The 26,261-nt window shown below is 47.5% G+C and overlaps 1 protein-coding gene across 1 annotated transcript in view; it reads left to right on the forward strand.

The window, feature by feature from the left end:
* The window catches only part of LOC126547124 (TOX high mobility group box family member 4-B-like), a 764,451-nt gene that overhangs the window by 260,505 nt on the left and 477,685 nt on the right, over positions 1-26,261 (forward strand). The window contains exon 3 of the mRNA XM_050194994.3: positions 1,098-1,203. Within this exon, the coding sequence (XP_050050951.1) occupies positions 1,141-1,203 (63 nt within the window). The 5' untranslated portion in view covers positions 1,098-1,140. The remainder of the gene's footprint in view (positions 1-1,097; positions 1,204-26,261) is intronic.

Genomic DNA, 26,261 nt, shown 5'->3' on the forward strand with positions numbered 1-26,261 from the left:
AACGAATGACGATCCGCGATAAGAGCGCGTAAGGAAATGCCTGTGAATGACAAGCGAGGAAGGACATGGCGACGAAGCTATCTGCAAACGCCCGCCCTGTGGCGTCCGAGTGCCGGCAAACTTAGGCAAACTTGCTTGTAAGCGAAAATGCGCGAGCCACACTCGTAGCCACTGCCTAAATTTTTAAAGGGGTGAATTCGGTGACAGCTCCGCATTGAACCGGTCATAGGTGTACGCGCGCGCCCGTGTGCGTGTAGGGGCAGGGAGAAAGAGAATTAAGGGCCCGGGTGCTGATTGAACATTAACCAAATAAGTATGCAGTGCACAAACTGGATACCTTTAATAAAGGAAAACTGAAATAAAGATGAACGGGGGCGGGCGGGGGGTACAATTTCTTCGCGGTCGGAGCCGAGCCCACAACCTTTGCAAGACGCGTGCGATGCCACCAATTCAGCTACGGTGACGGCTATCCCTCCGCTCACTTTCTTGAGTGTCAAATGTTAATATGTACATATAATAACCTAGCCTTGGAAATGTTAACCAGATCCGCTCAGGGCCGTAGCAGTGAGTCATCCGAGTTGGTAGGCCACCGCATACCTCATGCGCAGGTTGTGGCTTTAGCACCCACCGGAGCCAAGCTTTCTTCCACTTTCACTTCCATTTTCCTTTATTTTCCTTATTTCCTTTATTTATTTTATGAAGATTGTCGTAAATGTAACTCTTATGCCTAATTAGTTGTAGGCTACAGTGAAAGAAAACAGTTAATTTCCTGTATGCCTTCCTTTATTCATTGCCTCCTGGTTTGATTCATAAGTAAATAATATGCTAAATATATAAGTTAAAAAAGTAAATGAGGTAAAATGGTCATTCGGTATAATCGAACCATTTTGAATCGCCTGATTCTTCTCGCTCGCTGGAGTCTGTGGAAGCTCTTATCGCTTCTTTTCTTTCAGTAGGGTAGCCATATGAACTCCCCACCTTTCTTTGTTGTTGTCTCTACTACGTTTGTATCAAAATTCCGCCGCCAAAGTCTAAACGCTTGTTCACACCGAGGCCGCCTCACTTAGGTTCATTCATAAGTCTCCTCATTTTCGCAGGCGTGAATAGTCGTCCCGAGGCTTCTTCCAATCTCCACGTGACATGGACGTTGACCACACCAGTGCATCGACGGAGAAAGGTGGTGCCTCTGCAAGCAGCGCACAGGTATGTAAAATCCTGCACGTTCACTCTGCTTCGTCAGTATACGCCGGCTCGTATCTCCGATGCTCCCGTGTTTCTTCCTATTTGAGTCTGTTGGCATCGTTTTGTTACACGGCGATGGCGTCGCTGTTTACGCGGTTGTGCTGGTTTAGCGACACCGTCGCCTGTATTGCTCTTCATTGCTCTTTATGCATTTATATAAGCTGAACACTGAACAGCGCGAGCTGCACGAGCCGCGTTTGTCACGTCCGAAACGAGGGAGGAAGTCATGCCTGCTTACCGGCTGCCTAAATTGGCTGCTTGAAATGCACATACGTAGGCTCTGGTATTGGTATATAAAGCTACAATATGTTGTGCTCCCAAGGAACGTTAGTTTACGGGCTAAACACTTTTTGCCGTTCTTATACTTACAGGGAAAACGCTGGCATTGACACGAGTCTACTCCACCTTATCTTCTTTGCCCATTTTTTTTCTTTAATGTTTCCTCTCTCTCTCTCTCGCTCTCGCTCGCTCTCTCTCGCTCTTGTTTTCTTTTTATTGCAGGCAATCGGGCTCATCCCTGGTTAACGAGACACTAAAGGCGAATACTAAGTCAAACTAAAGGGATAGATTAATGCTCGAAAATGTCTAAGGTGTCAATATTATCGGGAACAGAGCTTTAGGAAGCGAGAAATTCAGCTAAATGTAGGACACAATTTGGGATTCTACCGGGACATTCTAGTACTAGCCGGATGATGTCGTAACGCCTCATTATAATTTGTGTCACTTGCATTGAACCACTGAACACCGCAAAGCATTACAGAAGGATCATTGCATTGCATTATAAGACGTAAGAAAATGCTACTTCTCAATTTCTATTCCACTCGTAGAATAAAGAACTCATTCACGTTTAAAAGATACTGGTGGGCTAGTTGATGAGCCATGATAGTGCGCTGCTTCAATATCATTCACGTTACCTTTCACAACGACGCGGGTGACGAAATATTTTGTTTTCCTTCGAACGCCACACACGCTCCCACGTTTTGGTAGTTTCGGTTTCGCGTAGTATTGCGCTGGTTTGAATGGCTCGCGAGAGAGCGAGAGATTCAACTTTTGTACTGAGCCCTTAGTGACGGTTGGTGCGCGCTGGCACCAGATGGGGTGGAACCTTCTTCTCAGGTCCCATATGCGTCCAGCAGTTCCTGGCCCCTAGCCGTCTGCGCGGGCTGGGTCGGTAGGTCGGGGCTGGACAACAAGGTCTCCCATCGCTCGGGGGGGGGGGGGGGGATGGTGGGGGGTTCTTGAGCTTAGTGCACTCTGCAAGGATGTGTGCTAGAGTGCCTTTTGACCGTCTGCAAAAAGGGCATGAAGTGTCTTGCTCTGTTGGGAAGATGTTGTGCAAGAGCACGGGATGCGCTAGCGACCCCGCTTGCGTGCGTCGCACGATCGTTTGCTGCATTCGGCTGAGTTGCGGATGCGGACGGGGAAACCTACATCTGCCGCTTCTGTACATTTGCGTGATTTCTTTGTAACTTGTCACGGGGTGCGGTAGCTCTGGCTCGTCCTCGGCCCGGATTGACAGTTCTCGGGCATAGTGGTCGGCGAGTGCGTTGCCTTCCACTTACGAGTGAGCCGGAACCCACACGAGCTCAACGGCCCGTCCCGGTGACTTGCATTTGGTGAGGATCGCTAGTGCCGCGGGAGAGATGTTCCCCTTGCGGTAGCTTGCGTAGGTGGTCTGGGAGTCTGTGACCACGGTCCTCACTCCCGGTTGTGCGAGTGCGAGGGCCACGGCCACTTCTTCTGCTTCGGCTGTATTCGTCGTCCGTATCGACACGCCTGTGACCAGTTTATCGATGGTGGTGACGACCGCCGTTGCTCTGGTCCCGTGCTTGGGAAGCGAGGCGTCCGCGTAGAGGACCTCGGGGTCCTCTTCCAGCTGTCGAGTCAGTGCCTTGGCCCGCGCAAAGCGTCTCTCGTTGTTCCCCCCCCCCCCCCCCGGCTGCATGTTCCGGGGGAGGGGCTTGTTCTTAATAATGTCTCTCCACGTTGTGGGGAGCGGCTTCTTTGTCGGTTGCTGTTCAATTTGCCATCCTATCTTGCGTAGGACGGCCCGACCGTGCTGTGTCCCGCTCAGCCTTACTCTCTGGTGGGATAGATGTGCTTCCACCAGCTCTTCCACCGTGCTGTGGGCACCCATTTCCAGCAGCTTCTGCGTTGACGAGTAGACAGGGATGCGCATGGCGAGTTTGACTCCTTTTCTTATCGTCGTGTTCAGCGTCTCGCGGTTCACCTTCGCAAGCTGGAGGTACGGGGCGGAGTACGTTACGCGTGACACGACGAATGCCTGCACCAGGCGCAGTGCGTCTTCTTCTTTGATTTCTCTGTTCCGGTTGGTGACTCTCCGGATCATGCTCAGGACTTGCTCGGATGTGGTCTTGATTTTGTTGACGGCTGCGTGCGCCTTGCCGTCGCTGCGCACCAGCAGGCCCAGTATCCGGATCTGCTGCGTTGGTTTGATCTCTGTGCCGTCGATGGTGATGATTATGTTCGGCGGCGACTCTTTCTTTGGTCTTCCGGGCTGTACCATGAGCAGCTCCGATTTCTGTGGAGAGCAGCTCAGGCCGCAGGTCGTGGCATACTCGTGGACGGTCGTTGCCGCTCTCTGCAGGCTTCCTCCGCCCAGGCATCGGACCCCGCGCGGTTCGTCCACACCGTATATCGTCGGCATAGAACGCGTGGTCCACGCCCTCGATCTGATTGAGTAGTTCGGGCAGGGGCAGGAGTGCTGGGTTGAAAAGACGGAGAGAGGGCGATTTCCGATACCGGAGGAGATTGGCTCGCGAAGCTCATGCTAACTGCAAGCAGCAGAAAGTGCCGTGTCCATGTGATGTCATGGCTTGGTTTCTGGCCGTGCTTTCGCGTTTTACGAAAAAAAACAACGTTGCGCCGGCTCTTGGGCACTATTTTACTCACGGACGGCAGTATCAGTATAGGGCGGGGATGACGTTTGCAGCGTCACACCGCATCGCTCATGGCGGGCGACTTGAATTGTGCTGAAGGAATGCGGCTCCTTCAGTTGCGATTTTCTCTGGAACTAAGTCTTTTCTTGGCACGAAACAAGCCATGTGAGGTTACTGGAGTGCTATTTTAACAGTCCACATTGACCTAATATTTCTCTTGAATCATCGTCATCATCATCATCATCGTCGAAGTCGTCATCATCATCATCATCATCCTATTTTAAGTCCACTGCAGAACGAAGGCCTCTCTCTGCGATCTCTAATTACCCCTGTCCTGCGCGAACAGATTCGAACTTGCGCCGGCGAATTGCTTAATTTCGTCACCCCACCTACACTCGGGTACAACTTTAGAAAAAAGGGGGCGTTTACTCCTCCGAGGTGGATGCACACGAGCATCCACCAGTGGGGGCGCAGCGTGCACGTTGGACTGACGTCATGAACCGGACAGCCGGTGGCCCCGCCGATTGAGAAGATGGCCGCCCGTGCTTTCCTTCGAACTGGGCCAAGTGGCGTCAGCTGTGTGCGTCAGCCCTTCGTCAGAGTGAATTCCCGAACTGTTTGTGATGGTCTATGATGCCGGAAATATTACTGGGAGCTTACGATGCACCGTTTGTGCCGCATGCGTTTATTCTGAACCGTGATCCGTCGAAGAAACATTGCAGCATTGAGCATCGCTGACGCTGCGCTACGCTTTGCCTGAAAACAGGATCCCGCGGCGACACACCGCTGTAAACACACATTCTGCGTGTTTGTTCCATGTTGTTTTATTTCGCTCCCGAGTGAACTTACGACGAGGAAAGTTTGCCAAAGTCTGGTGCCTACTGTTAGCAGCGGGTGTGTTCGTTCACTGTGTCGCTGTGCTTTTCGTCGGAAGGGGTGAAGTGATGGAACAAAATCATTCTCAGCAGAAATGAGAAAAGCGTGCGCGCATGAAATAAACCTACGAGTGTCTCAACAGAAAATATTTGCAAAAGAAGCCTCCAACGCAAAGATTTCTTGCCATCAACTTAGCGTGAACGATCGTTGTCAGCACTGAGATAGCCGAGCGTCTCAGCGGCCGTGTTCGAGCGTCGTGTAGCACCGTAGATTGATTGCTGTCCACCAGTGCTCACTGCACGCGCAAGCTGTAGAATGCGTGCTGTGACACAATCACGCATAAGGTGTGCTGCCAGCGCTCGATATGCTTTCCCACAACACAGCTCCGCAAGTGACTTTTGTCACTTGCAATGAAGCTAAAGAGCAGACGACGGGCAGCGCTGTAGAAGGTAGGGGGTTATTTTTCTCTCGTGATCCGGCATGTGCTGTAGCACATCAGAGCTCTACTAAACCAGTCATTAAAATACAAAAGCCTTTATTTATACCGAGAATTGCGCGTTTCAGAAGCGCGAATTCTTCAGCGGGACTATTTTAGTCGCGGAGGCATTCGGCTGTCGCGCTTCGGTCATCTAGGCGGGGCCTCCTTTCTTTTTTAAAGTTGTACCCGACTATATAGTCTTCTGCCGTCCTCGACTACGTTTCCCTTCTCCTTTGACACCCATTCTGTAACCCTAATGGTCCACCGGTTATCTAAGCTACGCATTGCATCACCTGCCCAGCTCAATTTCTTTCTCTTAATGTCAATTAGAATATCGGCTATCCCCGTTTGCTCTCTAATCCACACCTCTCTCTTCCTGTCTCTTAACGTTACGCCTATTATTCTTCGTTCCATCGGTCTTTGTGCGGTCCTTAGCTTATTTTCGAGCTCCTTTGTCAGTCTCCAAGTTTCTGCCCCGTATGTTAGCACCGGTAGAGTGCACTGGTTGTACACCTTTCTATTTAGTGATAATGGTAAGCTTCTAGTCAGGATCTGATAATGTCTGTCGTATGTGCTCAAACCCATTTTTATTCTTCTGTAGATTTCCTTCTCATGATCAGGGTTCCCTGTGAGTAATTAGCCTAGATAAATGTATTCCTTCGCAGACTTTAGAGGCTGACTGGCTATCCTGAACTCTTGTTCCCTTGCCAGGCTATTGATCATTGTCTTTGTTTTCTGCATAGTAATCTTCCATCCCACTCCTACATTCTCTCTGTTAAGGTCCTCAATCATTTGTTGTAACTCGTCCCCAGTATTGCTGAACAGGACAATGGCATCTGCAAAACGAAGGTTGCCGAGATATTCGCCGTTGATCCTTACTCCTAAGCCGTCCCAATTTAATAGCTTGAATACTTCATCCAAGCATGCAGTGAATAGCATTGGAGGGATTGCCTTCTTGTTGTACCCCTTCTTTATAGGTATCTGCCTACTTTTCGTGTGGAGAATTAAGGTAGCTGGGGAATCTTTGTAAATATTTTCCAAGATATTCACGTAAGCCTCCTGTACTCCTTGATTAAGTAATGCCTCTATGACTGCTGTTATCTCTAGTGAATCAAATTTTCGTGATCTCAGAAAGCCATATAGAGAAGCTGATAGTACTCGGCAGATTTCTCGATTACCTGATTGATTACGTGGATGTGATCCAGGGTACAAGTACCCCTTCCTGAAGTCAGCCCGTTCCCTTGGTTGACTGAAGTCAAATATTGCCCTCATTCTAGTAGAAATTATCTTGGTGAACATTTTATACAATACTGGAAGTAAGCAAATGGGCCTATCATTTTTTTTTAATTCTTTAACGTCTCCCTTTCTGAGGATTAGTATAATGTTGGCATTATTCCAGTCCTCTGGTACCCTCAAAGTCGTGGGACATTTCGTATAAAGGGCCGCAAGCTTTTCGAGCATGGTGTCTCCTCCTTCTTTGATTAAATCGACTGTTATTCCATCTTCTCCAGCCGCTTTTCCTCCTTTCATGTCTTCTAAGGCCTTAACTTCGTCGCAAGTTATAGAAGGAGCCTCTGAAACCTGTTCATTGCTACTTCCAATGGAGGTATATCCTGGATGATTTGGGTATTGCGCAGGTCAGTACAGAATTCTTCCGCTGCGTTTACTATGGGCTGTATAACGTAAAACTATTCCAGTATGTTTTTATTCCAATCTCCTGACGTCAAATTTGCGTAACCGCCGACGCAAGCATCGGGCGGTCATCCCCAGGGTTGTCTGAACAAACCAATCAAATGCTCCCCTCGTTCATAGGAGGTCACTTTTGTTTGCTTGAAAAACGAATAACATTGCCTGCACTGAGCTGCTTGTCTTATCTAATTGGCTCACAAGAGGCGAAGAGCATGCGCAAGTGGAAAAGGGTTCAATGGGGCCGAGCCACTGCACTGAATATCGATAACCGGATGAAGAGGGTGGTGCCGGCGTCTTCGATTGGTCCGCTTTCTCTTACTTAGCTTGCGGTGGCTCGTCGACAATCGCGGTGGCATGCAACGGAAGCTTAAGAATGACGCTAAAACGGATCCTCAGCAAAGAAGAGTTCGCAGAACGAGGTCGTAAACGTGCCGAAATTTCTCGAAAACGTTACACGGCCACGCAAAAAGTTGTATTACACGCAACTAAACCCATGCTCTCCGTTAGGGGGCGAGTAGCCAGTGCCGGAGCGATCGGCGGAAGTCATCTTTTATTCCTTTCGGAACGGGGCAGCCTGCGGCTATTCAGAAGAAAATTCAGTTTTGTTCGGCATATTAATGCATCTTTAGCGCGTACACGTCACTTTGACGCGTGAGTTTTTGCAGTTTTGTGACGTCGCGTGAGAGGCAGGTGAAGTGGGTGCAGCCCGAAAACTTTTGACGAATAGTCGAGGGCTAATGGCAAAAAGGCGTCGAATCAGAAATAACTATTTTTGTTTTGTTGGGTCAAATTATGCGTAATTGGCAGCTTTTTTTCCGTAGCCCCTCCATCTGTAACACCTGATGGAAAATAAAGATCTGATTTGATAATCAGTGTGTACACAGCATATCAGATGGGGAGCTATCGCGGTTTTCGTGACGTCGCGTGACAGACAGGTGAAGTGGGGGTGGTCCAAAATGTTTTTGACCAATCGGGGTTGGCTGATTGCGGAATTGGAATAGAAAAGTTTGGAATAGTTTTACGTTATAGTGCCCTATATCTTAGAAATTGCTGATGATATTACCCTACTTATGTTTCAGTGCATACATCTTGGCTTGTGTTATGCCAAGTTTTCTTCTCACTGATTTCATGCTGCATCCATTTTTTACTGCTTCCTCAGTCTTTCTTACGTTATAATTTCGAATATCCTTTATTTTCTCCTTGTTAATCAGTGTTGAGAGAGAGAGAAGAATACAGGAAGGCAGGGATGTTAACCAGTCAATAGTCTGGTTGGCTACCCTACACTGGGGGATGGGAGAAGGGGAAGAGAAAGAAGGGAGAGAGAAGGTGTAGGTACGTGTACGGACAGAACTTCAGTTAAAGTCGCTCGAGCAAACCAGAGGTTCTGAGAAGACACAAAAGTGCCTTCACTGCCTTCTGAGCCGATGATCGGTCGGGTCGGTGCTCTAATATTGTCTGTTCACTCAGAGGACGATCATCTAGTTTCCTCAATGTGTCGGACAAATACTGTCTTTGTGCTTGAAATTGAGGACAATGGCACAATAAGTGGTCAATGTTCTCCTCGCATCCGCAAACATCACATGCAGGACTATCAGCCATTCCAATTAGTGCTGAGTAGGCATTCGTGAAGGCCACTCCAAGCCATAACCGACACAGAAGAGACGCTTCACGCCGGTGCACACCGGCTGGAGGTCTGATTTGAAGTGACGGGTTTAGTCTGTGCAGTCTTGTGCGCCTTGTATGTACGGTTTGTATGTACGGTTTGTATGTACGGTTTGTATGTACGGTTTGTATGTGCGGTTGTATCAGTTTTGAGGATTCCACGAATTCTATCTAATCTCTTGAGTTGAACAGTTTCATTCTTTCTCATTTCTTTATTACGTTCTTCGTTGCTTGGGAGAGCTTACCACTGGTTGCCTTGGTGCTATACCTCCCACTTCATTTGCTGCTTCTGAAGCCAGCCTAGTTAAGGTTTCATTCTTACCTCTATGTCATCTTCATCTCGCTGTTCTAAGGCTGCATATTTGTTTGTAAGTACCAGCCTGAATTTGTCTGCTTTTACCCTTACTGCGTCTAGGTTGGCCTGTTTCTTCTTGACAAATTTCGCTCTTTCTCTCTTCAAATTGAGGTGAATCCTAGACCTCAGTAACCTATGATCACTGCACTTTACCCTACCTAACACTTCTACATCATGCACTATGCTGGGATCGGTAAAAAGTATAAAATCAATTTCGTTCCTTGTTTCACCATTATGGCTTTTCCAGGTCCACTTTTTTTTGCTACGCTTTATGAAGAAGGTGTTCATTATTCGCCTTTAACAACACCGCCTTTCGAACTTCCCATCTCTCTCTCTCTCTCTCTCTCTCTCTCTCTCTCTCTATCTATCTCTTTAAGCAAGCATGTCCGTTATTTAAATGTTAATAGAAATGTCCGAAAATAGCGTGACACAATCATATTACAGCTCCGAATGAACGTAGCCAACGTCTGAGCCTCCAACGTCCATCACTGACGCCACTGAGGACCGACGGGGAGCTTTCCCACAGTGCCCAGCCATTGCGCTCTCTCTCTTTCTCCTTCTCCCCGCCGGTCCAGGGTAAGACAGAAGAAGCCATAACATCACTTCTCGTGAAACCGGAGCAATCTCGAAATTGGCTGCGGCTTCGCCCGGCGTGACTTGAGCCATTTTCGCTTGGGAGGATTAAGCGCGGCACTTTGGTTCTTTCTGCACCGCCGACGCGGCGCAGTAGCTGTGCTTTGGTTTTAGGAGCGCAGCTGGAGTGGCTTAGGCAGAGGCAGGACTCACTGGGCTAAACACAATCCGACGCGTGGTCATCGGGCATAGTAACATGCGTCCGGTATAAAAAATGCAAGTGTCGGACAATTTGCATTCGCAGCTATGTTGCTTGCGTGCTTAAATTTCGTCATCTGGCACGTCATCTGGCATTAGTATCCGCGGCGCCACTGCAAGTGGTGCGGTACTGAGCTGTCGTGCAAGCTGGGCCATGCCCTGTGCGGCGCACTTGGAGGCATACGGATGTACTGAACGGTGTCTCCTTGTACGCGACAGGCGTAAGATGGCAGTAATTTCGCTCTCATCGCGTCTTCCGTGACGTCTGCCTAACAGAGGGAGATTTTCGGTGCTTAGAACTACGATGATGCGGAACTCATTAAGAAACTCGACAAATTTAATGGCACATGCCACTCCTTAGAATTCAGGCTGTTTAGCGCGAGAAAGCAATATTCGAATCTCATTCTTGAGATGACAGGATGTGTTGTTCTAGCTATCGTGCACCAAGATAAACAAGACAGCGAATGAGCGTCATTAAAAGTTTACTTTGTACTACGGCAATATGTCACCTTCCCCTCCTTGTGTCTTGTAAAAATAAGTGTCTGCTGAGTTACGAAGCCGGCTATATATGCGGATAAAACGAATTGTACTTTCTTAGCAGCAACCTGAAGAAGCCTGCAATATTTTTTCGTGTTGTTAATTTTGATTATATTGTAATCATTAATTAACCAGCGTTTAATCATTTACGGTAGATATTTCGACACTGTGTTTTATAGCGCCTTCGAAAGCATTAAATTGTATTTTTTTGCGGGGTGCTAAGCTTTACTTGGGTGTACATACTATAAGAGCGCTTGAAGAACGCTAGAAGAGCGCACGAACACACAGACACGGCGCGTGTACTCGTATTCTTTGCGCTGTGCACTATAGTATTCCAAGACGGTGTACTAACAAGGCCGCATCAAAGCCCTAGCCGGCTTCCCGCTTGCACGCCGCAGAAGTAGTTCTGTCAAGCACGCTGGAAACGAACTAATTCTACCGCGGTAATCACGAGTCTCGCTCGTTAATATCCCGTGCCGTCTCTGTTCGAAGTGGCTGCTACATTTGTCTACCCATGTTTGGGTTGGCCTCTTGCGACAAAAAGATAGCCTGTGCTGCGGTTTTTGATAACTTGGCTTTGGGAGGCTCCTTATGGCTGTCACAAATGGTCGTGCGCTCAAGCGCTTGCTCCACCAGGACTTTCGCGCTCATACCAACACAAACGCCCTATCAAAGCTAAGCAACCACTAGGTTAGGCATGGGGTGTGTTTAGTTCCTTTGTAGTGTGTTTAAGAGTAGTGTGCTGATGTTCCCAAGCGGTATTCTCTAACGCTTCGATTTCCGAAGAGTTCACTTTGGTGGTGGCATCACATTTGGGCGGTCCGCTGATGTAATGAGAACGAGAGGGCAGAGGCCGATCGGCACGCAGGTTTTTATAGCAGAGCTGTTATACGCTAGGTTCTAGCGGTTTATATGCCTAGGCAAAAAAGATGGCGGCCACCCCAGAGCTAAAAGAGATAAAGCATAAAGCAAAAGCTTATTACCGGGTGTGCCGCAGCTGCGTTTAATCGCGAGAAGTGTCGAAACGTATTGGGATAAAAAAAATATCGTAATAATAAAAGTAAAACCGGAATAGACACTGTTTGGATTGCGGTTTCACGTCGCATGCTCCATAGGAAAACCACGTAACCTTATCTGAGTTCCCTTCTACCCGTGTAATAATGGGTAGGCCGCGTGCTGTGAGGAATGCGGAAGAACAGCGCGCCTACGAAGAACACCGTCGTGAACAGAAGCGGGAATGTGCGCGGCGACGGCGGGCGGCGCGTAATACGGACGAAGATCGGGCCGCAAACGCCTTTGGTTGGATCACCCTTACCGACTCTACTCCCATCGTAGTTGTGGGTGATTTCAACATAGACGTGTCTCGGCGAGGCGGAAAGTGGTTCATGGCGTTTCTCTTGGAAAGGTTCCGCATTTGATATTACATTAGTCAGTGTGCCCACGACGCGTCATCGGTCGTGTATAGACCTCACATTGGCTAAGAACTTTTCCAGTGTCGCCACAGAGTGACTGGTCGTATATCATGACGATCATAAAGCGATAGTCACCTTGGTGACCAAATAATAAATCCAGAAAAGCAAGCAAAAGAAGGTTAAAAATAAAAAAAAGCATTGAGTATGCAATTTAATAAAACAATAACATCATGAAAAAACGAAATTCCTTGTGGTATTTGTCTTTTATTTTCAGTCAACGTATTTATTATTAACATATTTATCACCATATGTACAGCTGCGCTGGTAATCCACCTTCACAGAGTGGAAGGGCTCTGAATTTTTTTTTTTTTTTTGGAAGTGAACGTCAAGAACGAAGTGAACATATGCAAATTAGGAAGGCTATGCAGATTTCAAGTTGGCTCACATCCAAATTTAAGTTGGCCCGCACCCAACCTTAAGTTGGCCCAACCCTAAATTTAAGTTGGCCTACGAATCGCAGCAAGCCATTCATCCCATTATCAGGAAAAGAGGTGGAATTTACGCGCATGGCAGGATTTTGTAGCACAAATTTGCAAATCTGACGCGAGAGACGTCATCAGATTGCTCGGAGCACGTATTCTATTGCAGGCGTGAGAAGGGTATTATATATGTATGCTGTGATCCCGAATTAAATATTCGTTGTTGAAAGTTAGCGCCAAACGTGTGTGTCTTCTGTGTTCTTCTTTTGTCCTGTTTCTGATGCCCTACGCCTTTTGCCTCCATCATGATATACCAACAAGCCCATTGTGCAACTTTAGCCAAATTTCAAGTTGGCTCACTCCCAAATTTCATGTTGGCCCAGCCCGAAATTTTAGGTTAGCCCAACCCCAAAACTAAATTGGCCCACCCCTACAAAGCACTAACACAAGCGCCACATTTTTCGCTGCCATTTTGTTGTGAACGCCGATTTCGCCCGTGCACACGGCAGGCACAGGCTCTGCACACGGCACAATGCGCCTTCGGATCACACCGAAGCACCTCGCGCCACTTCTTAGCAGACGACGGATTCGGTTTCTGCATGATTGACATGTACGTGACGTCATCATAATATGCGTTCGTGCCCCGAGGCGATGGCGTCATCCAGGCGGCGACCAATCGCAGCTCGCAAAGCGAATTCTTCGAAAACCGAGGCGTTACAGACTATGGCTCGAGTTCGGCCTTTTTTACATTTCGCAAGGCTTATGAGGGGAAAGGAGCCACACAAAAGATAATGCGCCACAATGAACTGAAATTGACATTTTCAATTGATTTTAAAGCCTAGTATTTAGATGTCTGTTGTAAACATAACAATGAAAAGGCTGTCTAATTAATTATCACAAACTGGTTATTCAAGGAGAATACACAAGAAATACTAGAGAAATACTGCCGTAGCTCGAAGCACTCCGGAAACATTTGTTGCTGACGAATTCTGTCAACTTATATCCAGACAAGGAATTCTGTATACTTGCCTACTATTCGCAAGTTCGACAACACTAGCAGAACAGAAGGTTCGTGCGTGCTTCATGTCACAACATCCTCAACTTGACTGTGAGTTTAGTTTAAATGAATTGAAAAGTGCTCTTTTGTCATGCCGTACAAAGACAACCGCAGGCCCAGATGGTGTTACGTATGTGATGTTAAAGAACCTAGGTCCAGTAGGAAGAATGACTCTTTTGGAGATATTTAATGATATCTGGATAAGAGAGACCCTTCCGGATTCATGGAAATCAGCTCGGGTAATTCCAGTGCTAAAACCAGGAATGACTCCACTTTGTCTTGACTCCTACCGACCCGTCAGTCTCACAAGCTGTTTTTCCAAACTAATGGAGAAGATGATAGACAGTCGACTGCAATGGTGGTGTGAACACACAAATGTGTTTTCCGACCACATGACCGGTTTTCGACAAAATCGGTGTACAATGGATGCAGTATTAGACATTGCCACATGCGTCGAACATGAACAAAGCTGCGGAAATGTGACAGTAGCAGTATTCTTAGACATTCAAAGAGCATTCGACACTGTATGTCACATACACCGTCCTTGCTGGTATGTTAGAGCTTGGCCTACACGGTCGAACGCTGCGATGGCTATCAAATTTCTTGAAAGATAGAAAAATATTTATGGAGCCAATTGAAGGAGAAAGTAATTATCACACCATCACGCAGGGCGTTCCGCAGGGCAGTGTTCTCAGTCCGTTTTTATTCAACTGTGTCATGGCAGCCTTGCCACAAAAACTCCCGTCTGGTCTACACTATTCTCTGTACGCAGATGACATCTGCATATGGGCCTCTGGATCTCATATACAATACATTCAAACAACGGTGCAAGAGGGTCTTGATAGTATCGACACCTTTTTTAAAAGAAAGAGGCATGAGTCTTTCATACGCAAAGGCAGCCGTACTTCCTTTCACTAGACGACAGTTGATTAATTTCCAACTTAGGCTTAACGGGCAAACTTTGATGTTTGTGAAAGAGCATAAATTTCATGGAGTTATTCTTGACCGCCAGCTTACATGGGCATCACACATCCGCGCAATTGAAAAGCAGACCAATGCAGTAATAAACGTACTTCGGCGACTCGCAGGCACAACGTGGGGGGGATTAGTCTCTTCGCTACTACAAGTTCATAACGCACTAATGAAACAAAAAATTGCTTACTCGGCACCTATTCTCCATGGTTTATCGCAAAGTTCTGAGGAACGTCTTCAACGTTTACTAGCAAGGGGACTGCGAGTGTGTCTTGGGGTTCCGCAGGCTACCTCGAGTTCTTTAGTAATTGCTGAAGCTCATCACCCCCCATTTCCAGTCATACGAACGGTTGAAACATGCCGACGTGTTTATCGCAGCTTAACCCAACACGAGAACCATCCATTAAACCTCGCGCACACGGACAGAAACAAAAGCAAAATTTACGATGTTTTTCGAAAACATAAAGCATTATTACCAAGATTTGAATTATGCAAAGTGGATGTTAGTTACCCTTCCTGGACGTTAACATGCCCTAAAACAGAATTATCGGTTGACGGAATTATATCAAAAAGACATGTTCATTGTAGCCGCACAGCAACTGGCACTCTTCCAAATTTACTCATTGTATCCCCAGTACATCCACGTTTATACAGATGGTTCGTGTCATAAAAATTCCTCGACATTAGCATTCGTCATTCCACATTTAGCGCTAGAGCAAACATTTAAATTATCCCGGGAGACATCTTCCACCATAGCAGAACTATTTGCAATTCTGTGTGCTTTGCGTTTCATAACATCAGAAAAACATTCGCAAAAATGGGTTATCCTTAGCGATTCGCAAGCCGCTCTCACATTACCACAGAGCAATAAGAAAAATTCTTTGAACACTTCGATATTGTATGAGACGCTCAAAGAACTTACAAAAGCAAGCGCAATGAACCACGTAATTGCATTTCAGTGGATACCCGGGCACTGCAATATTCCTGGTTATACTGCAGCGGACGCAGCTGCGAGTCGAGCGCACAATAACGCAGAGACAACCAATCTTCCCCTATTGCGTAGTGAAGTCCGTCTGATCCTGAGACAGATTTCTTGTCGCCTCAGCAAAACTATCTGGTTTGACCAGCAAACTAAAAACTCGGAGTTATACTCTATAGACCCATGTATAAACTTATCAATGCCGGAAACTCTAAGAGACAACAGAAAATTTGAAACATTGGTACACCGGATGCGCCTTGGTACTGCATTTAGGAAACACTTCTTGTACAGGATAAAACGTGGCTCTAGTCCGCAGTGTTCTTGTGGCCATCCAGACGAAGATGTGCATCATCTTCTTCTCGAGTGCTCGAAATACGATACACAAAAAACGGTACTGCAAGCTAATTTGTTTATATTAGGCAGAAGACCATTCACTCTTAAAAAGATACTTGGCCCATGGCCAACTGCGGGCCTTCAAAAAAGAGCACTTGCCCTGAAAAGGTTTTTAGGGGACACCAACATTTTGGGAAAATATTAAGTATCAGATGATCCGAATACGCTAAATGAGTAACACAAACATTGTTCGTGGTTCATAATTGGTTTATGTGGTGATCGCAACTTTTACGCAATATGTATAATTATGTTCTGTACTTGCAGTGTATTACATGTGTTGTGTGTTTTGGCTGTTCAAAACATCTGACTTTATATATGCGTACATGGACTGAACTAATGCACAGAACTTTGCGACTCATGTACTGTTGGACTGTATATTTTTTATTGATCCGGTGTTCTACTGACTGTTATATTTTGTGTCGCTATTCTTCCTTTTTACGCAAATTTGTTTCGTTTGCCAAGTGATAAGGAGTAGCCGGTGACCATGAAGGCGCCAACCTCTCCTAACATTCACTTCAATAAAAAAAAAATACTTGAGACTTCTGTGGTTACTGCTGACAATATTAAATTGGAATTACGTTGCCTGCCATATACTAAGGTTCTTGTTTTTTTTGTTTTTTTTTTCTAATGCGTCAGCATTTTTATGGCTACCCACCGAGGCAACCCGTCCGTCATTCCGTCCGTCACGTAAGACGATCGCTTTCAATATAGGGCCCACGCGGCCGCGCCATGCCCAGCGGCCACCGGAGTGCGGTTGATCACGATTGAGAAAGGCTCGACGCGGATGGATAAGGCGCTATAAAGCAATGACGGCATGAAATGTCAAGAACGCCATCAGCGCACCTGGCGCCGCCACCTGCAGTAGTTGCGTCGTCAATTCACCTTGCGCTGCAGCAGTTCCTGTTGCCGCAGCGCTGTCGTTTATACTGGCCGGATCAAGTTTCATAACATTCATAACGACACCGGGCTGCGTGGAGGCGAGCAAGTGGCACAATCCTTAGCCATACTTAGACAACTCCCAGAGAACTTTCTGCGTGAATTTTTTGTTCTCTCTTGTTTTTTATTCTTTCTGAAATAGGTATAGAATGCAGAACATTGATGGGAGTAGTTTTCAAAATTGTTCAGTGCGTTTCGCGACCGAGTAATTAGGTGTATAGGTATACAAAAAAAAAAATGGTATTGGTACTTTGAATGTCGCTTTCGTTCTTTCTAGATTTTTTATTTGTATATATTTCGAAGAGGCGCGTTCTGTCGAAGTTATACTCATCGACAGCTCAATTCCATGAAACATGTGTTCTTTCTTTTTTTTTTTTTTTTTTTGGAAGGATGGAAAGAGCTGTGGTCGCAAAAACAACTTTCCTAGTCGATCAAACCATTATTATACGCAGCCTTATTCTGAGCAAGGGCTGCTTCGATCCTCACTTTTCCACAGCCATCGTCGACAGTATGAACACGATATTAGAGCCGCCCTTGCGGAGGAAGATTGATGGCGAAAACATATTGCATGCCGTCATATGAAATGCACTGTTATTGTTCTCTTACAGCCGTTAAAATTCGTTAAGCCGAGGCATAAGCGTTTTCAAATGTCTTTCGACATTTTGCAGACTGTAGCGCATGGCTTATTCTTTACAAGTCGTCCATGTCACCGTTTTTTTTTTCTTAAGACCAACAAGAGAGCGACCGCCGTGTATAAAGCAATGAGAAAGGATGTTGCAATGTGTTGCTAGAACATATCAAAACATCGGCGGGGCGCAAGCCGAGCCTATATTGCTCTTTTTCGTGCAGCTTAATTTTCAGTTATCGCAAGTTTTAAACGACGATGCGAGCAGAACGCGCGCTTGCATGCGAATGTAAGCCAGTGGCATGTCACAGTAACACCGCCACCTGCAACAAATTGCTTTGTCGGGCCGGTTGCTGATCAGCGCCAGCGATTGGAGAGCAACGCAACGTGCGTGCGCGCGCGCCCTGTTGTCTGGACGTGCGTCGCATAAATGTCCAACTCCCTAAAGCTCGGACGTCGCTGGCAGGACGTCTGGCTGTTTGGAAGAGTGACATGGGTCGAGATACGCTGTTTCGCGCTCAGGGCAGCACGCAGTTGCGGGTTCTGCTGCTAATGCCTTCGACGCCGGTACACCGCGCACTTCGTGACGTTGTCGTGACAGCCATTGCGACCTGTCCAAAGCTTTCCGTGCTTGCTGAAATGGGATACAGATGAATCTTAAACGGAGTCCCAGGCCGCCATTATTGGTCGTAGCGAAAACGATTATATCGCAGGACTGAACTATGCCGAGATGTACAATGTGGAAAACGCAGTAAGCACCCCGTAACGGCGTGAACAACGCTTCGTTGTGATCCTATAGTGCAAGGAGCGCTATACACGCAGCGCTTGCAGCGGACTATTGGAGGAGGCTGTTGTTATAAAGCGCCGACCTTGTCGGAAATCCTTGAAACCCGATGAACGATGGACATTATAGTTGCGCCCCGTTGTTTTGAAATTCGCAAGGTCTGGCCGCGAGTGGCAACAAGGAATGCGCCTCACGCTTTCCTTTATTATTTGTTTTTTCTGTAGCGTTCAAAGGACTCCCTGATCTCCACGGCTGCATTCACCGCGTCACCCCTCTTTCTCTCTTTCCGGACTCGTTTTGGGAAGCCATTTTGTAGAGCGGTAAGGAGCGCTGACCCAGCTCGACGGATAATTGGTGGAGTTTGCAGCTGAGCCCACTCACCACTGGTGCTCGTTTCGTGTGGGCGGCGCTGAAAGATCTTGAAACGCGGCCATTGTTCGTACGTGATCGACGAGGACGTGTGCGTGCGCGCACTCTGCTGGCGTAACGACGCGCTTAACCTAGATGTGAAAGCTCACTTCGTATGACAAGCGGTGCGGGCTGGTCACTGGGCGATGTAAGGTTGCGCCGCGTACATAAATTAACTACGAAAGACTCAAGCGATCACTTATCGCGCGACCTTTCCTTGTCGTTGTTACGTGCGTCGTTCTTGCTTGCGGAAAGAGCGTAGGACCAAGTAGTTGCCCTTCGCATGTTGCGTCGTGCATTAAAAAAGACGGTGTTTAGCTTTAAACGACGTGTCTGTAGTGAAAAATCAAAATGTTTCTTTTCGTGCAAAGTAATATAGGCAGTAAAAAAATATTGATTTAGCGTTCTGTGTACATGCATGTATTCACAAGACGAATTACTTGAAGCCATCGATGTAAAGAAATTATGGAAAGGATCAGCCATACATAACCTTTCCTGCTATATCTCACGCACTGACGTTAAGATGACGGAGATCCGTGTGCGACTAATAACACAGAATTAAACGTACCTAAAGGCACGTTTAATTTTGGCCATGATAGGTCATGGCTCTTGTGCTTATATCAAAAATGGGAAAGAAGTATGCTGTGCGCAGACACATCTAGCTGGCTTGTAGAAGTTCATCGTATGAGTCACTTCCATTGTCTTTATTTACTTGCGTATTTCCAGCTGATATGTTAACTTCTCTCTAAAATCAGCGAGTGCAATATTTGAAATACTTCGGTATGGAGCTGGGGAGGGGGGCAGTATTTTAACGTGTATTCGGCGACGACAATGGATTTCGGAGACAGAAGAACACTGTGACATTGTCATTCATAGAACTAAAAATATATAGCGCCCCCTTGTATGTGTCGCAACATAGAGCTTACAACAAACAAGCCTAGGGGCCTACATCCGCCACTTCAGTTGACGTATAAGTTGCGTGAACAGACCTAGTTGATATCACAACAGTGTTGGAATATGTACTTTTCGATAATAACGTCTTCACAAGCGTGAAGAGAAGCAGTCAAGAAACTATCATAAAAATAATAAAACATCAGGATATTTTGCGGCACACAATGGAAACATTGCTTTAAACAAACGTATAATGCTATCATAATAATAATAATCAGCAGCAGCAGCAGCAGTCGCTGCCGATTTTTGTGTCCTCTGCAGGACGAAGGCCTCTCCCAGCGATCTCCAATCACCGCTGTCTTGCGCTGGCTGATTCGAACTTGCACCTGCAAATTTCCTAATTTCATCACCCCACCTAATTTTTTGCCGTCCTCGACCCTTCCCTTGGCACCCATAACGTTACTCTAAAGGCCCGACCCCACGGAGCACGGGATACGCGTCTCGCTAATAAGCGTGTACGTGAGGGCTCGCGTCTCCGAGTCCGTACGCGTGTGACGAGGGTAAGGGCGAGGAGCCATACGATACGCGCACAAGTGAGCGCTTCATAGCGCTTCCCAATGCTGCTAGAACCACCTTCGCGGAAAACGCTCGTTGTTGGGTTTGAAGAAAGCGTATCCTTGCGCAAAAGAGGCAATCGTGATCGAGAAATCTCATACCGATCGAGCTCGAACGCGATTGAAAGTGCCCCGCGCATGACATCCGTATAAAATTCGAGCACTTGCCTGTTATGGCAGTGTTGCGCGTCACATTTCTCGCGACCTCGGCCCACAAGCACCTCGTCACGTGTTTATTCTTATGGTGCTTGTGCTTCGCTGACGAAAGTGCAGGTAGAACCTCAACGCAGCCGACCAGTAGTTCATTATCGATAGCGTCAATCGTTTTGTGCAACACAGAACCAGCGGCGATTGCCGGCGTGTCAGCACGATTCCGAAACCACCACCACTCGTTTCCAAACCTTCGAAGTTTACGTGCCGGCCACGTGACACGGCGCACAGGCTGCCACTTCCGTCGCGTACGCTCAAAATGACGCTAAAGATCAAGCACTGCCTGACGCCCACGCTGCCTGCGCGTCTCTCCCCTCTAGACGCGTATATATGGCACGGCCTCGCAGACGCGTGGCGCCTAGCCAGGCACGTACGATTAGCCGCGTGTGGTTCGGCCTCAATGGTCCACCGGTTATCTGCCTTACCCATTATATGGCTGCCCAGCTCCATGTTTTTTTCTCTTAATGTGGCTTTAGAGATCGGCTATCTCCGTTTGCTCTCTGATCCACACCGCTATTTTCCTGGGTCTTAACATTACGCCTACACTCTTCAAAAATGCTTACACCCTTCGGGGCTTATCTTGTCCTATAACAATAATCGTCACCTGACTTGCTTGTGTTTCCTTTCTTGAAAACTCAGAGCTCGCTACTTTCCTGTCGAGAATGCTGTGTCACGCTGATAACGCGCAAAGCGTTCGTCACTTGGAAGTACCGGGCTCGAAGCGTTGAAGGTAGTGCCGGGCGCGCAGCGTTAAAGAAAGGAAATGCGGGCGAGACAGATTATGTTATCGTTGTGAAAAACACGACGTAAAGGGTGCAAACTTTTTAAAGAGTGTAACATTTTTCGTTCCATCGCTCTTTGCGGGGTCCTTAACTTGTTCTAGAGCTGAGAACTCAACCTCCAAGTATCTGCCCCATTTGTTAGCACCGGTAGAAGGCAATGATTGTGCACTTTTCTCTTCAACGGCAGTGGTAAGCTTCCAGTCAGGATTTGGTAATGCCTGCCTTATGCATTTCAACCCATCTTTATTCTTCTGTAAATAACTTTGGAAAAAGCTTTTACAAATCGCTGACTTCCGCGTTGCAGTTTTCCACATACGGCTGTCGGCGGCTGTCGGGGCACACTTGCTCGCCTCTGGCGAGCTTCTTCTTCGTTGTTCGCTTGAGGTGTAAAGACCGATTGGAATAAGGACATTCCGATGGCGTCCCTTGCGAAAGGTCCTGTTCCACAATGGCAGGGTCGTCATGGCGATCTTCCGAGATGTCTTGGAAGTCCATGGCTCTGGTTTCTTGCGACGAAGGCCCGGCGGCAGCTCGAACAATAGCACCGGGGGCGGGTGGTGCTGTAGCAACAACTCTACCTCCACTCCCTCCGGTAGAAGTAGAAGCGGCCGGCTGGGATCCAGCAATGTGCGCCATAGTGGGTGTCGAGTAATCGTAGCAGGCGAGCGGCGGCAAAGGCGGCGGAGCGCCTCGCCTACTTCCGCGCTGCGACGTACGGCGGCGTCAGGCTTAACACGGCAGCGCCACCCCGGAGAACTTCAAAGTCCAAAAGCGCAAAATAATATGCACTAACGGTCTTCAAACTTCTCAAGGGAGTTCCGGATGACTTCACGAAGGTCGTCCGACAAAGACTTCGGTCCTCCGATGTGAATTTCTTACAAGAATAATGAAAGTCGACAGAGCCCATGCGAAGCACGTCTACGCCGCTCGGCTCTTCTTTTTCCTTATCGGCAGAATTCTACGGGCAGTGACGCATCGTAACGCGTCTCACGACTCCCTCATGTTCGCTGCCGGATTTGAACCAGGCGCTCGTACTACAAAGTGTACTGCAGTCTCTAAGCTTGCCGCCATCACTCTGCGTTTGTTCCACAACCCTCATGACTTCCCGAAACCTGCTCTGATGAGAGACGCACCCAGTGCGCTTACTGCTGACGACGTTTCGATGCAGCATCGCGGCCGCAAGTTATATAGCCGGCTTCCCGGCCGACCTCGGGCACGGCTCCGAGCAATGCAAGTGTTTTGGCAATGAACGGCGACAGGCCGAGCAGCAGCCGCCGCCGTCGGCACTGGCGGCAGCGCCCGTGCGCTAACTGCCGGCCAGCCCCGGCTTTGCGCCGGTCGATGGAAATTTAATTCCATTTCGCTTGCTCTTCCCTGCTTGTTTGCATCCTTTTTTGTTTCCAGTGTGCCTTCATTGTGTGCACCCCATGTTTTTCTGCCACATGTCCTTGTGTTGTGCGGACCGGCGAACCCGCCGTGTCGGCGGCGTGTTCCACAGATGTATAAAGATGAATGCTCTCTGCGCGGATGAAAAGAACACACCATTTCTTTTGCGGGACGGCAAATATTTTTCAATTCTGCGCGAAAGCGAAATTTAGTAATGAATTGTTTTTGTAGCTCCGGCGAGTGCACCCTCTCATCCGCTGCAGTGCACCGCGCTGTCGCTGTTGTTCCATTGTCCCGGCGCTGCTTCTAATACCGCGTTCAAGTCGCTCTTTCCTATTCCACGCTTTGTGTTCTTTGCTGTCATGGATACAGGATTTTGTCTCTTTCTGGCAAGAGTGCAGAGTGATGCTTTACATCCGATTCCTTCATGGTTTGTTCTTAATGTCTTTTAGCCTGCTCGACTCATTATGGAAGCGAGCGCTGTTGTTTTGATTTTCGCCCCTTTTTGATGGGCGTTATTGCTTTCTCTGAATCACGGGCCCCTCTCGGTGGAGCCCTTTTATTTATTTGCTTCTCTCCAGCCGCTGTTATCAAAAACCGACACGCAAGCTTGTTTGTCTTGTGCCATATATATATATATATATATATATATGTATGTGTGTGTGTGTGTGTGTGTGTGTGTGTGTGTGTGTGTGTGTGTGTGTGTGTGTGTGTGTGTGTGTGTGTGTGTGTGTGTGTGTGTGTGTGTGTGTGTGTGTGTGTGTGTGTGTTGTAGCCCCGTACCCACAGCATACCAGAGACCGTGTGTTCCTGGTCGCAACGCATTTTCTCTCTTTTTCTTCTCTCTCTCTCTCTCTCTCTCTCTCTCTTTCGCTCCGTCTCGTTGTCGTGTTTTCCACCGCGCTCTTCTCGTGATTGTGCCAAATTGAGACGAACGCTGCCCAAGATTGAATTTAATCAATACTGTCTTCCTCATCATACGCTGTGAAGGTTATCGTCGATCCGCGACCTCCCTTAATAACTTCGTTCGGTCGACGCCGGGAAAGCCTTTCTGCGAGCTTTATTATACTCCGCTCTCCAGGGCTCGTCCTTCATCTTTTGTTTATGAGCACGACTGAAGCCATGCATCGTGTATGTAGGTAGTTTCAAGCCTTGCCAACTCATCTTCTTTGGTCTTAAATCTGGTTTGCCTTTTAAAGAGTCCGCGTGTGTTATTCTCGTCGTGACACATCGTGCCCTGCGTTCGCAAACAGAGATTCGATCTTCAAGCTTGTTTCCTATAGGCTGCCTGGTCTGAAGGTTGAGGTGATTGGATAGAGCGCTTGCTATTGCACTCATATTCTTTTACTCTTTTGTGCGTACCACCTTAGCACTCGTTATTATTCGGCCCTGACGTCAAACATAGGTGGCGAGTTTATGCTTACGAAAGTCGCGTCAGATATAGAGAAAGCGGATATTTACGTGGGCCGGTACTGTGCCACATACGATAAGCGTCGTAGGCAGATAGCTTAAATCAACAAATAATTCTGAACGAAAGAAAGAAAACCATCCAAGCAATTTTGAAAGTTCAAGGAATTTACAGGAGCTATCATTTGACAGACGTGAGCCGACATTGCCCTAAGTAACCAGCGTATATACAGGGTGATAATTTTTAAGTTTTATGGAATTTTATAAAATCACCTGTGGCAGATAGCGTAATTAATACTTCTCCTTGAACTGTATTATTCCAAGAGGCAGCCATTACTTGCACAAGTAATCAAAGCACATGTTCAACGAATTAACAAAATTCACTAATTAACTTCTTAATTAATTACTTTACGGCACATATTGCAATTTACGAATTGTAGGTGGTGAGCTTGAAATATGTATCCACTTGCAATGAATTTCCAGCGTCATACCAGTTTCGAGATGATATTTCCCAAAGTGGGGAACGAAATACATGGGCGTTCCAGTCACTTTTATGTTTCAATGCTTGAAAGAGCGTTTTGTTAAAGAAGCAAGTGGAACAACAGTGCATTTTTACGCCAAGTTTGATAGCGCATATCTCCAAACTGGCGCGCCATTCTGGAAACGCATTCCAAGTGGATGCGCCTTGAAAGCTCACCGGCTAAAATTCGTAAATTGCAATATGTGCCGTAATGTAATTTATTCAGAAGATAATTAGTGGGTTTTTGTTGATTAGCTGAATGTGTGTTTCGATTTCTTGTTCAAGTAATGTCCACCTCTCTGAATAATCCAGCTCATAGGCTAGAATTATGTTATCTTCAACAGGCTATTTAATTTCCATAAAACTTAAAATTGATCACTCAGAGGAAGACCGTTTATGGGTATGGCATCGCATAAGGAATACCATCCCATACCAGGAGGCTATTTCTCTAGCTCAGCTGTTTTCTCCTGATTTCTGCGCACATCTTTGGAGCGCTGCCATAGTTCGTGGCGCGGATGCAAGTTGACGTCGCCGTGCCTCTGCCGGGGAGGGTAACTTCAGCGGCGGCTGTGTCTAGGACGCGGACCGGCCTCCAGAGCGACGGCGACGGCACCAGTGTCCACTCGTTCAGCAGTGAAGACTTCTCCGATGACGCCTTCTAGCTTCTGCGGAGCCGCAAGGCGAAATGAAGACACACCACTAGGGCATCCACGTCTTCAAGCACTCCAACGGTAGGACCAACTTCGAGTACGGCAGTCAGTACGATTATATTTGTACCAGAACTCGCTGCCGACAGCCTCAACAGATAGTCTGTCTCGGTGCAACTTGAAACGGTGGCGCCAGATAAAGTCACTCACATTAGAGTCAACCCACGAAAAATGTGTTGGCTATTTGACGTCGCACATGAGACTGCGCTGGGCACTTGGAATAAGCTTACAGAACTTGGTGGCATAAAGCTCCGCTCGTATATCCCCCTGGACAGTGCTTCCACTACTGGTGTCATCTACGACGTGGACGTCTCCATCTCCAGCGCTGACTTGCCGATTGTAGTGAAGCCAGCCGATCATGGCGTCGCCTTAACCCATGTGTTTCGCCCCGGCACATTCCGCTGTGTGAAAATAATTTGCAAGGGCGAGTCTTTCCCTTCGCACGTCAAACTTTGCCACTTTAGGCACCCGTGCGACCATTTACGCCAAGGCCACTCCAATGCAACAATTGTATGAGGCTGGCACACGTGAGCGCCGTGTGCGAGAACACGAGAGTTTTCTCACGCTGCAGCCAGCCCCATGCTGCAGACTCCTGTGCAGCCACGGTTCTCAAGTGCACCAATTGCCTTGGGTCCCATGATGCTTCCCCGAAGGACTGCCCCAAAATGAAGAAGGAAAAACCGGTCTTGAAGCAGATGACGAGAGGCCATCTCATCGGGAACCTGTTGCGGCCGTTAGAAAGCGACACTTCCGTCGTTGTCGGGCTTCAAAGAACGGCCATGCCTCTTTTAAAGAGTACGCCACATCCGACAACTCCTTCTGCGCCCCCTAGGCCTTACGAAATCTAATCTAAATCTGACAACAAAGTCACGGCGGAGAACAATACAACTGGGTCCGCACTGTTAAAGCGACAGCGGAAGTCACAACCGAAGCCACAGCCGATGCCACAGCCGGATCCGAAGTCGGAACCAAGTCAAGCGATACAGCACACCGCTGTAGAGTTCACTGGGCGGCTTCCTGAAAAATTGCCCGAAGAATACCGGCAAGCGTTTATGATTCTCCGGTCTCTGATGAATACTTTTCGAATGCTCTTGAATAACCTGCATACTCCGCTAGCGCGAAGTGCAAT

The sequence above is a fragment of the Dermacentor andersoni genome, chromosome 1 (genome assembly GCF_023375885.2).
Source record: "Dermacentor andersoni chromosome 1, qqDerAnde1_hic_scaffold, whole genome shotgun sequence".
Classification (NCBI taxonomy): Eukaryota; Metazoa; Arthropoda; class Arachnida; order Ixodida; family Ixodidae; genus Dermacentor; species Dermacentor andersoni.